Source organism: Lepidochelys kempii, chromosome 18, assembly GCF_965140285.1.
Source record: "Lepidochelys kempii isolate rLepKem1 chromosome 18, rLepKem1.hap1, whole genome shotgun sequence".
Lineage (NCBI taxonomy): Eukaryota > Metazoa > Chordata > Testudines > Cheloniidae > Lepidochelys > Lepidochelys kempii.
In genome coordinates this window covers 6,285,349-6,297,588 of record NC_136397.1, presented here as the reverse complement: position 1 = coordinate 6,297,588, position 12,240 = coordinate 6,285,349, and the positions used below count along the sequence as shown (strand labels likewise).

General features: G+C 46.6%; 1 protein-coding gene across 3 annotated transcripts in view; it reads right to left on the bottom strand.

Moving 5' to 3' along the window:
- Positions 1-397: 397 nt before the first annotated feature.
- LACTBL1 (lactamase beta like 1) overlaps positions 398-12,240 on the bottom strand; it is a 30,739-nt gene continuing 18,896 nt past the window's right edge. For all 3 annotated transcript variants that reach the window (XM_073316315.2, XM_073316317.2, XM_073316316.2), the window contains 3 exons: positions 11,461-11,708; positions 7,655-7,760; positions 398-4,248 (listed from right to left, as the gene is read on the bottom strand). In XM_073316315.2, the coding sequence (XP_073172416.1) occupies positions 3,270-4,248; positions 7,655-7,760; positions 11,461-11,708 (1,333 nt within the window). In that variant the 3' untranslated portion in view covers positions 398-3,269. The remainder of the gene's footprint in view (positions 4,249-7,654; positions 7,761-11,460; positions 11,709-12,240) is intronic.

Sequence of the window (12,240 nt, the reverse complement as noted above, 5' to 3'; positions counted from 1 at the left end):
TTAGTAGTGTGCTAACATCAGTGAGATGCAGACAGCATGTCTGAGGGAAGTCATAAAGGAGCTGGTCCATGTCCCTTTTGGAAGGGGTTAGTCACAGGGCATTCTGCCATACTTCCATGGACATTTCACTCCTCTAATAAAAAATGGCCTGAGCTAGAAACTATAGGTTTCCTCTTGCTCTCACTTCCATCAATTTTTTTTTGCCAGTGTTACTCCACTGACATCAATGGAGCTAGTCACTATTTATACTCGTGGGAATGAGAGTAAATCAGGTCCCATCCATCCAGATCCTTTGATAGTCCCACCCCCCCCCCCATCCACACACACACAAGAAAAGCTCTGTTAATTTAAAATTCAGGTTATTGAGTGAATTCTCCTTTAAAAACATAGACCATGAATATTGTCTCTCATTTATATTTAGGAAATAAAGCTGTAGAATACACAGGACAGGCTTCCGTAGCATCTGCGGGTACCAAGGTGCCAACAGGAGTATTAGTTCAGGCTAGTGCATAAGCTACAGGAGTGACTCAGTAGGAAACAGAAATGCTCCCAGTCAGCAAGGGCTTCTCTTTGGGGGTCAATGTTAACAGGAAAATGAAACATTCTGACATAACAGACAGTGGCCAGCTCAGGGGGCTCAGCCCTGACCTTTGGCCTCTGGATGCAGAGCCCCATTTTCCCAAAGCCATCCTACCCCGTCTCCTAAGCAATCCAAGTACACTGTGCCCTTCCCCCAGCGCGAGGAGAAATGGACGGTGAGTGAGGATTAACCCCTTGTACTCTAGGGCCAGAGAAGTCCCAGCCACAGAATCAGACAGCTGGTTCTGTGGTTTAAGGTCAGCACAAGAGGACTTGTCATGAGCTCAAAATCCTGAAAGCTGCATTTTGCAAAAAGTGCCGAGAGGAGCATTGCAGTCAGGTGTATATACATATAATCTCAGTCCAGTAGTCACACTGTCTGCAGCCATGTGTTCCAGGCACCATCAGTCACAGAAGCAGTCAGAATTTAGACAGGGTTTAATATGATTGTTATTGCACAGTGTAACTATCTGAACATCGGAAGTTGCATAAGGTGAGAGCTGTGATCACCCACAGAGAACAACACTGGGACCAAGACTGCACTGCAGCAACAGCTGTGACTCCAGGGATTGGATGGAGCAGCGCGGCAGTCCTTATGTCGTATCCTATGTTTAATGGTGAGCTTAGATGGAGAACAAGGGAGGTGGAGAGATTTCTAGGCACTGTTTATAATCTCTTTTCCCAGTGAACTTGAAGAATAGAAAGGAGAGAGACAGGGGAACAGGAAGAGAGGCAGAGAGGACAAGATCCACATCTTCCAGCTCTGGCAACTCCCGAGGATGAGCCAGGCTCTCCTAAATCCTGCAAGAATGAGCAGCAGCAGAGCACCTTTCAATCACTGCTGGCTGCCAACAAGGGCTTATGACCAAGTGGAGGAAATTAACCAGCCACAAGAGACCAGGGTAGGTGTGAGAGAACACGCACTGCCGAAAAGTCATTGAACTGAGAAGATTTTCTTACCATGCCCTTGCCCTGCACCACAGCCAAGGATTTCAGGACTATACAGTCCATGCCAAGTCTGAGCCAGCACTCAGCAGTGAAGTTGATTAATCACAATGGTAACATTTATCTAGCTCCAGCCCTCTGATGGGTTTGAACTCAGGCTCCAGGCAGAGCTATAAGCAGTGATGCTGCCGTCAGCACAAAGTGGGTGTGGATGCAGCCAAAGGTCTCTGTTAGCTGGATCCTTCCTCTGCTGATGCTCATGTTCCTAAAACCTCTGCTCCCCTTGCACTGCTGTGATGTTTTCCCATCACTGCCAGCTCCCTCCAGGAAGGGGATAGAAGCAAATGACTGAACATAGCAACTTGTTGTGTGTCATCTGTCCTCCCTGCCTAGGCAGTCAGGAAGAAGGCAAATGCATCAGTTGCATTACAAGGTACTTGAAGGTGGTCCTAATTTAAAGGGATCAAGTTTAAAGGGGAGAGATAGCTCTGGGGGGGAGGGATAGCTCAGTGGTTTGAGCATTGGCCTACTAAAGCCAGGGTTGTGAATTCAATCCCTGAGGGGGCCATTTAGGGTTCTGGGGCAAAAATTGGGGATTGGTCCTGCTTTGAGCAGGGGGTTGGACTAGATGACCTCCTGAGGTCCCTTCCGATCCTGATATTCTATGATTCAGGCTAGTGCCCTATCATGTGTCTTCAGTCTGTGTTCTAGCTAACTCTTCGTCCAGACAGCACTGAAGCTGCTCTCTGCTACACATGGGAAATTGGGAAAAGTTAGAGCCCATTGGAGCCACAGTCCTGACACAGCTCAGTCTCTGCTCACAATGCTCACACAGGGATCTACACTCACATCTGAGCCACAACACAGGACAAAACACACAGTACTCACAACTACAAACACCCACAGGGAGGCATGCACGCAACACATACAGACATTCATGCATTCCTACTCAAAACCCCTACACACAGACATCTACCTAGAGACGCAGCCCTGAAACCAACTTTTTACAAGTGCACGCACTCCCATATGTACATGCACTCAGAGAACATCTACTTATCTATGTACTCATAAAGCTCATCACTGTAGTACTACAGCACCGACCAATCTAATCCTCTTTGATCTTCTGTATCTAAACACTACGATTTCCTTTGTGGACCCACAATGGCAGCAGAAACCCACACAGCCCATAGTGAAACTACATGGCTCCCTACCACTCACACAGATGCAGGTTGCTTGCTGTACCCCACTGAGCCATATGAAAGAGATGGACCCCACTCTCTCTTAGACGTTACAAAGTGGTCTAGGATCTCAGATTATGGCAAACCTGAGTGGGCAAGGCAGTTGAATCCTAGTAGCAGGGAAGAGGATAGCTGCCTGAAAAACCCTTGGATACCAGAATAGACTCTGGCTCAAAAGCACAGGAGATTCCCAATGGTCCACTGAACCCAGTCACACTTTGTGATGGTGGCCAAATGGGCAGCGTTAGCACTGGAAGATTTAAGTGCTGGGAATTATGCAGTGGAGTCCATATCCCAGACATCCAACATATCCAGCATGTAGTTTCTTCAGGTTCCCCCAGCTGCCAGCAATCGTTTCAGAAGAGAGAGTTTTTGTTGGATGGAATGGTCAGTTTGCCAGCATCTTTCCTTTTTAAGCTGCATCCCCAAGGCCTCGGGGGCAGGAGAGTCAGGGACACACAGAACAGAAGCCAACTTCCACACATGGTCACACAGGAGCCAGGGCAGTTAGCTGTAGAACACGGGTTTGCGATGTATGCGCACCACATTGTATGTGTTTAGTCCTGGGGCATCAAAGCCGGGAGACAAACCCTTGCGGTCAAAGGGATAGAAATTAAAGAGCTGCCCATCCTGGGTCTCCAGTGAGACTGAGGCAGAGCCCAGCCGCAGAATGCATGGGAACTCCTTGTCAAAAACCACCTGGAAGACTCGGTCTTCCAGGTGGTGGAGCTTGATTGTCCGGTAATTTTCAGGGATCAGCTCTTCAATATGGGGTCCAAACTGTTGCATGACCAGAACCCCAATGGGCCCAACTTTAATCTCATAGAAGGTCAGGTTGGAGTAAGTGTAATAGCCAACATAAGGAGTGGGATTTGGGGGAGGGCTCAGGCTTTTCTCTGCCTCCCGGAATGCTGTCTTCATGGCAGGGATAAGGTACTCATATGTCTGAGTCACAATATCTCCCCCTTGGGGCCTAGGCCCTGCCATTAGCACTATGAAGCTTAAGCGGAGTTTGGGGACAAGGGAGAAGGTGGCTGAATAGCCATCGAGGTCACCATCCTTCCTGATAATATCATAGCCCAGCTGTTCATTGATCTCCCAGGGTGTGCCAGTCTTGTTGGCAAAGTATTCACTGGAGCACTTAAAAAGAGGTGTCAGCATCGTCTTCACTGTGTCAGGCTCCAAAAGGCGCCGGTGGTAGGTGCCCAGGAAGACCATTGCAAGCTTGGCAAGGTCAGCGGCTGTGGAGTACATCTGGCCAGATGGCCTGTACCAGCCCAAGTCATAAAGGGGGGCAGGCTGCCCACTGCTATAGAACCCGACGGCCATTTGGGACCGGATTGGTGGTGTGATATCAAAGCCAGTGTCCTCCATGCCCAAGCGGTCCAGGATATTCTCTGAGACCCACCGCTGGTACTCCCCTTCGGCGGCATGATCTGCTAACACGTGGGCCATCAGAGAGAAGGCCAAATTACTGTAATGGCACCTGAAATGAGAAAGAAATGCAATTCAGTGTCATCTTCAGAACAGGGTTGCACCTGTGACGCTGGCAGTTCAGGTGCCCACTTATGCCAAGGCCCCAGGCCTCACTGATCTCTCACATAGGCATAGCTGGAAACCAGTCTTGCTTAGCGGTGTGTCAGCATCACCAAAGTAGATATTAGATGTTACGTTGGTAAAAATGTGCTTAGTGTCTTATAAATGTGTGTAGGATGCTGCATGTATTGTTCTCACTCAAATATGCCTCATGTTATAATGTAACAGCACACATTTGCATTGTATATACCTCTGTAACTAAGTAATCCATCAAATGAGAAAAAAGCCTGGTGTAATGCAAATGATGGTGTCTTACAAGAAGATGTTAAATCCTGTTCATTAAACACAGATGAGTCACTGTGTGAGATCAAGGATCAAAGACTTTGTTAACTGCGTTCCCCTCTCCCCTTATCCTATGAAGAAGGAATCTGGGTGGGAACTGCTGCGGTCAGCTTGGTTTCTGTGAGAAGAAGCTATAAATACAGACACAAGGAAAAATTCTTCATCTCTGGACTGTTTGGATTCTAACACGGCAGAATAACTGAATGGGAAGATGGAGATCCCCAGAGTTATGCTGGGTAGTCCTTAAAGACTTTTGGGAAACTGGCAGATTAATACATCTCTGCTACCATCTCTACTACATCTCTGCTACCTCTCAATAACTCTCATTCCTTTTTTTACCTCACAAACCTTTAGTTATTTTACTATAGAATTGGCTAAAAGTGTTGTCTTTGATGTAAGATTTAAGGTACAAATTGACCTGAGGTAAGTGACTGGTCTCTTGGGACTGGAAGCAACCTGAATATTTTGTGATTTTTGGTGTAAGTGACCATTTATCACATAGTCCAGCTTGCCTGGCTGGCAAGATAGACTGGAGCGTCCAAGGGGACTGCCTGTGACTGCACTGTAAGACTACTGTAATACTTTGGGAGTTCACATTTGTTACTGGGTTGGTGAAATCTAATTCTAGAACATATCACCAGTTTGGGGTGTCCGCCCTGGTTTTGACAGTCTGCCCTGACGTTGGTACTCATGGTCCAGAGCCACTCCAGACAGTGTGACAGCAAGAACCCTGACCTCCATAGATTCCACAGCATTAGGCATTCTATAAAAGCCACAGGCAGATTGTGATGTGGTCTGATCATGTGCTAACGGGAACTAAGAAAAGATATTTCCAAACTCTACTCTCTTGTACCCTGAAACCACCTTAAATTTTCAAAGGGCCGAAGGGCAGGCAGATTGAGTGCAGAGCGGAGGAAGAAAGAAAGAGGAGAAGAGGTTTTGCCATTCTGAATTGCTGGTAAGTCAGGAAATATAGAAGGGAGGATTCCAACAGCAGCATTAATTTAGCCACACTGATTCAAATAGTCATAGTTTCCAAGGCCAGAAGGGAAGCCCTGTGATCATCTAGTCTGGCCTCCTGTATAACACAAGCCAGAGAAGAAAAGGAGTACTTGTGGCACCTTAGAGACTAACCAATTTATTTGAGAAGCCAGAGAATGTCCCCCCAAAAGTTCCTAGAGCATGTCTTTTAGAAAAAACATCATATCTTGATGTGGAACCTGTAGATATCACAGTCCACATTTAGCAATAGAGACTGGAAATACTACACCCAATACATGCCAAAAGATATCACCGCAAGAACAGTTAATTCTGCATTTCCTACCTTGTTGTTTTCAGTTGTTCAGCAGACAGTGCATTTAGTTTTCTGCACTTCATTTCTCTTCACTGTTTTTTTTTTAAAAGGAAGGACAGGGCTGAAGGCCTGTAGATGCAAAAGTGCACCATGTCTCTCAGGAGCAGGCCATAAAAGTCCCAGCTAAGCTGCTTTGCATACTTAACATGGCATAAGCATTTAAACCACCTTTAAGGTGGCAAAAGCACTTAAATTGCTTTGAGTCAGCAAGGCAGCATCACAGCAATGTTACATCCTTAAGGAAGCATAAGTGCTTGAGTCCTATAAGTCCATAAGCTGTTTTAAAGTTTTAAGCTCGAATGGCATCTATTGACATAAGGCAGAGAAGTTCGCACTTCAGAAACAACCCACATGGGCACACTTTGTCTTTCTAGAAGTGTTTTCAACCAGTCATAATGTTGTTATTTATAATCAGGTTTTACTTCCATGCTTAGGCATGGCCATAGTTCTCAATGGGCAATCCATACACACCTAGCTCAGCCATTTTTGAACTAATTGAAAAAAAAAACCAGGATGATCATTTTAAACAGCAGGAAAATATATTTTTTCCTACTTACACTTGTATTGCAAAAGTGGCTGAAAATGTTCTGTTCAGAGTTCCCAGAAAAATGTTACCATTGCATGGATGCAAAGATAGGAAATGTTCCTGTGAAAAGATTATCTTTTCAGAATGTTATGGGCGTGTATGAGCAAGAGAAAAAATCAAAATAATTTTGACACCTGAAGTACCAAGGTGCTCAGAGACCAGCAAGTGATCCTGGAGGCACGCATGTACCTCAGTGAGGAGTGAGACAGGTTAATAGATCTGCAGGCCATAAGGAACCATTATGCTCATGTAGTCTGACTGCCTGGCCAGGATTTTACCCAGAGTTTCCTGAACCAAACCCATAACTTCAGGTGGAGCTAGAGCAGATCATTTAGAAACAGATTTCCACTCTGCATGTAAAGACTCTATGTAATGGAGAATCCGCCATGTCCCTAGGCAAGTTGTTCCAATGATTAATTACCCTCACTAAAAATATGCAAAGTTTAAGTTTGAATGTGTTTACTGTCAGTTTCCAGCCACTGGATCCTGTTCTGCCTTTGTCTCCCAGATTGATGAGGCCTCTATTATCAGGCAACTTAAATTTTGGCATTTTCTAACTGTTAAGTGCTTGACTTTGCAAACCCAGGTAATGGTCTTGTAATAGGGTTTTTTATTGCAATGGACATTTATAGATATTATTGACAATATGTTGATTTTCATGTAATTTCTTTATCTGACAACTTGATTTTTTTCTGGAATGGATCACCAAGACCTCAGCCTGAGCCTTCTCCACTACAGATGTAAATTCTGTCCTGTCCTTTCCTACCAGACACAGATCAGCCATGAGACCCGGGGTTAACATGGCAGAATGGCCTTGCATCCCTGCTGACTGTGCTGTCACTAGTTGCTAATGCTGACTTCCAAACTGTCCCACTTTGTCTTCTCTCTCTATATCTAATGGTACTTGAGTGAATGATGCATGTTAAAGGAGAGCGAGGATTGCAGGCACTGTACTGTAACAGGAAGGAGCTGCCTGCACCACCTGCAGCTCTGGTTCTGACTCCTTAGCAGCTAAGCATTGCTACAGTCGCCAGATATTAGCCAAGAGAAGTGTAAGTCATGCATACACCTGACCTGGTTCCTGGGTCAACTACCAGAACATCATCCTTCAAGAGAGCGAGAGCATCTTGTGTGCTTCCTCTCCACAGCAGACTGGTGGACCGCAATCTCCTGGGCAGCCCTGTGCCATGGGAACAATAGGATATAAAACAGCAACAGACAAATAATGATTTTCGTTAGGATAACATCAAGATTCACTCATTGAGTTTGGTCAATAATGATCCAAAATGGTAGAGTCAAAGACAAAGGAAAACAACAGTGATTAATTACACTCTCTACCAAAGACACAGCAAATGTGCTACTACTCATAGACCCATAGACTTTACGGCCAGAAAGGACCATCGTGATCATCTAGTCTGACCTCCTGCACATCGCTGGCCACAGTACCTCACCTACCCACTCCTGTAATAGACCTATACCCTTTGGCTGAGTTACTGGAGTCCTCAAATCATGATCTGAAGACTTCAAATTACAGAGAATCCACCATTTACACTAGTTTAAACCTGCAAGTCAACCGTGCCCCAGGCTGCAGAGTACGGCAACCCCCCACCCCAGGATCTCTGCCAATATGTGACCCAGGGAAAAAAATCCTTCAGTACAGTACAGTGCACAGAGCTATACTGGGGAGAGGCGAATCACTCAGGGTAACAAGGTAAGAGCTGACCCACACTTTTCTGCCAAACTTGTTCTGCTTCCTTTTAGTAAAATGTCTTGAAGAATTATAAAACCCTAGCTGGATCCAGGCTTGTGCAAGAGCCTTTTGGAAGGAAAGGCTGATCGAAAGGGCTCAGTAAATCCCAGCCAGAGCTTTCAGGTGAACATGTTCCATTAGCTTAGGAGCTCCTGCAAAACAGTTTCCATTACATCCCCAGTTGTCATATATTTATAAATGTCAGGAACATCCGTTTGTGGGGGCTGAAATTTTCCAAACTTGTTTCTGTCCCAAAGTGATTTTTTGTTTCAGTTTGTGCTAAATTCCTCCAGACTTTTTTGAGTTGGAGGAGAGTGAAAACAGTTCACTTTTCCCACTAGAAATAAAATACATTTTAACCACACTTTTCAGAACAGGGCTCCATTAAACAACCCCCTGAGGCCAAATTCTCAGCAAAACATAGCTGCAGTGACTTCATTGAGATGATTTACACAAACTGAGGATCTGGAAGTGTAGAACTGGAACTTGTCATGGGCAGAATCCTCAGAGGTCTAGGGCCTGCGCATAGTTTGGGGGGAACTTGTGACTGAGAGGGTAAAAGCAATAGAAAAATTACTTGTTTGCATCAAGCTCAGTGAGCACTTGCCCAGAGTCATAGATTGTTAATCCAGAAGGGACCCCTGTGATCCTCATCTGACCTGTATAAAAAAGGCCATACAATGTCCGCAAAGTGTAATGAAGCCCCTCCCTCTTTGTGAGATCAATGCACGGGTTCCCTATCTATCCTAACCTGGGGAGTTGGGCAGGCTGTAGGGACCAGGGTGGAGGCAGTCATGCCTAATGGTTAGAGTCAGGCGCTTGGAACCGGAGCTAGAGTCAGGAGCCAAGCCAAAGGTCAGAGGCAGAGACAGAGCTGGGGTAGGCTTTAGAAGCAGGGACGTGGAGTGAGGCAGGAAAGCAGGAACCAGGAACAGACAGGGGCCTGGGATAAAGAGACCAGGAACAAGCAGGAAGGCAGGGCTCAGGCATCAGGCAAGGAGGCAGAGACCATACTCACAGCCAGCAAGGATCCCTCTTGTTGATTACACAACTTTCTGTGCCTTTTTCTGGTTTAAGTAGAGCTTCCCAGCCAATAGGTGGGGCTGGATGTCTCACCCAATCAGGAGCTTTGTGGGGTCTTTTGCAAGCTAGAGCATCACTGGCCCCCTTCTCCCCTAACTCAAGTGAGCTGCTCGGGGTGGCTGTGGTCTGAGGCCTGAACAGGGCTCTGTAGGCCTGGGTTGAGGCCTACGATCTCTCATGCAGGTCAGGGAGCTGCTGCTACAATAGCTGACTTGCATAGAATCACAGAATCTCAGGGTTGGAAGGGACCTCAGGAGGTCATCTAGTCCAACCCCCTGCTCAAAGCAGGACCAATCCTCAATTTTTGCCCCAGATCCCTAAATGGCCCCCTCAAGGTTTGAACGCACAACCCTGGGTTTAGCCGGCCAATGCTCAATGGAGTGAGCGGGGGCCATGGCCTCTGAAAAGGGGTGGGGCTGGGGGCGGGGCAAGGGTGTTCGGTTTTCTTCAACTGGAAAGTTGGCAACCCTGGCACCAAGCAGGTAATGCTCAATCCCTTGTAGAGTCAGGCACTGATACAGTAGAGCCTCCCTAATTACCACCACTGACTGGGGGGTTCATAGCAAGGTACTGAAATCTGCAAATTAGGGAGTGAACAAGCATAACCAAAAAAAAGCAAGGTCATCGCTTTATGCACACACTTTGTTAATTGATCTGACAAGTGTAGTCATCATTATTTATAACAACATTTCATAGTATAATTAATACATAAGTACATTTCAATATAACAAAATCTTAGCAACCTAGCACTTCACTCCAGCACTATCTCTGCTCAGAGGTGTGAGTGGATTTTACAGCACGCAGATCAGAGAAATGCAGAGTAGTGAGGCTGCATTGTATATTACTGTTTATGCTGTAAAAAGCCACCGCTAAGATATATATCATGTGCAACACTGCAGCATTAATGTTGCTATTAAAATCTTAACTTTTACATTTCCTGACTTTGTGGGTTTAACTGTGCAACTATAACATTGCATTTGATATTGGATTCACTTTTAAAATCATCCTTCCCTAACTACTAGATGGGGACGGTGTGTGCAGCCAACCACACCTTGCTGACAATAAAAACATGCATAACGTGTGTTGCGTTTACTCAGTAAGGTGCTTTTCATCCCTCAATTTTAAAACACCTTACAATGATGTGTTAGTATCATTATCCCCATTTTACAGGAAGAACAATGGAGTCAAAGGCACAATCCCTGCCTGCTGATGCCAAGATTACCTGCTTCCAAAATATCTCAGAATAGCAATGCCCACTAATTCTGGGTTAATAATGGAATCTGCATGCTTCTAAAGGAGTGTCAAAGCAGAGCACTTGATACCAGCTAACAGCAGGCATTAATAGCCGTACCTTTTGAGGGATTTCCAGATTATATCAGGCCTTGCCATCTACAGCTACTTTAATATCAAAGTTACTCATTTATAAGAGAAACAGCGGATTAAGAGCCGTCCCCTGACAGCAAACACCAGGCTATCCCAGATCAGGAGGCCGCACTACCAGCATTTCGATTATAGAAGCTATATCCCATCAAAACAAACAATGCTTAACAATTCTCTGCCTCCCAACTCCACCTCACAGACCGTGACAGCACTCTGGGCTGGGGAGGAACTGTGGTGACAAGAAGCTGCCTCACATTTCATCCCTGATTTCAATGCAGAAGCCTGAATTGCAAAGAAATTAGGAAACAGGAAACAGCCAGGAATCCAGCAGCTCCTACTGGCTTAGTCAGGGGAAGACCTACTCATCATAGCTCAGTCAGTGGGAGGCATATCCCAGACAACAGACCAACTCAGTGCACCTGCTAGTAGCTGGGCTGGAGAGAGGCTCTCTTTTGGCTCGCCTGTTGGAGCAGCTGGAGAATCCTGGTTCACACCAGGAGGGGGCTGTTTGCACTGCCTGACAAACACAGACAAGAGGTTTTTGCATTGCTGTGTCCTGTTCTCACTGGGGACAGGGAGTTTTGTTGTTTTAAATGGTATGTTGATGCACAGAGTCAAGCTGGAGAATTTGGTGAGGATTGAAGAACTGGGAGTGGGGTTCTCTCACCTGAGAGCTGACTAGCCATCCTGCGCAGTGTAACAGGTGATGGCTTGAGTGGCAGTGACCCCTTCTCCAGGAAGATCAGCCCATCCGCTGTGTATCTTTGTTCAGATTCCTTGAGTCGCCCCAGAGGATTTTTAATAATGAAGCTCTGGGCATAGCGTTCCAAAGGATCATCCAGAGATGTCACCTTCCCTTCCTCCCACAGTTTGTAGAGCATGATGGTGGGGAAGATCTTGGAGATGCTGGCAATCCTGTCATGGGACAAATGGTTACATGGCTTCACCACCAGCTACTAGTCCAGCATTAACTAGTCCTTGGGCCAGTTCCCTCTCATTTTTTACATCTGTGTGTGGAACGAATTTTGTTATGTGCACCAATATGGAGGTGATGTGTGGCAGGGGTGTGGCCAAGGGGTTCAGAGTGTGGGAGGGGGCTCAGGGATGGGGCAGAGGGTTGGGGTACCAGGGGTGAGGATTCTGGCTGGGGGTGAAGGCTCTGGGGTGCGGTCCGGATTGAGGGGTTCAGGATGCGGCGTGGGGCTTAGGGCTGTGGCAGAGGGTTGGGTGCCGGGGGGTGAGGACTATGGCTGGGGGTGAAGGCTCTGTGATGGGGCTGGGGATGAGGGATTTGGGGTGCAGGCTTCCCCAGGGCTGCGGTGGAGAGAGAGGACTCCCCGCAGCCCTCTCTCATGGCAGCAGCCCAAGGCCGAGGGGGAGGCGCCTCTCTCCGTCTGGGCAGCCCTTGATAGCCTGCTGGTGAAGCTTAGAGGGAAGTTAGAGGCTA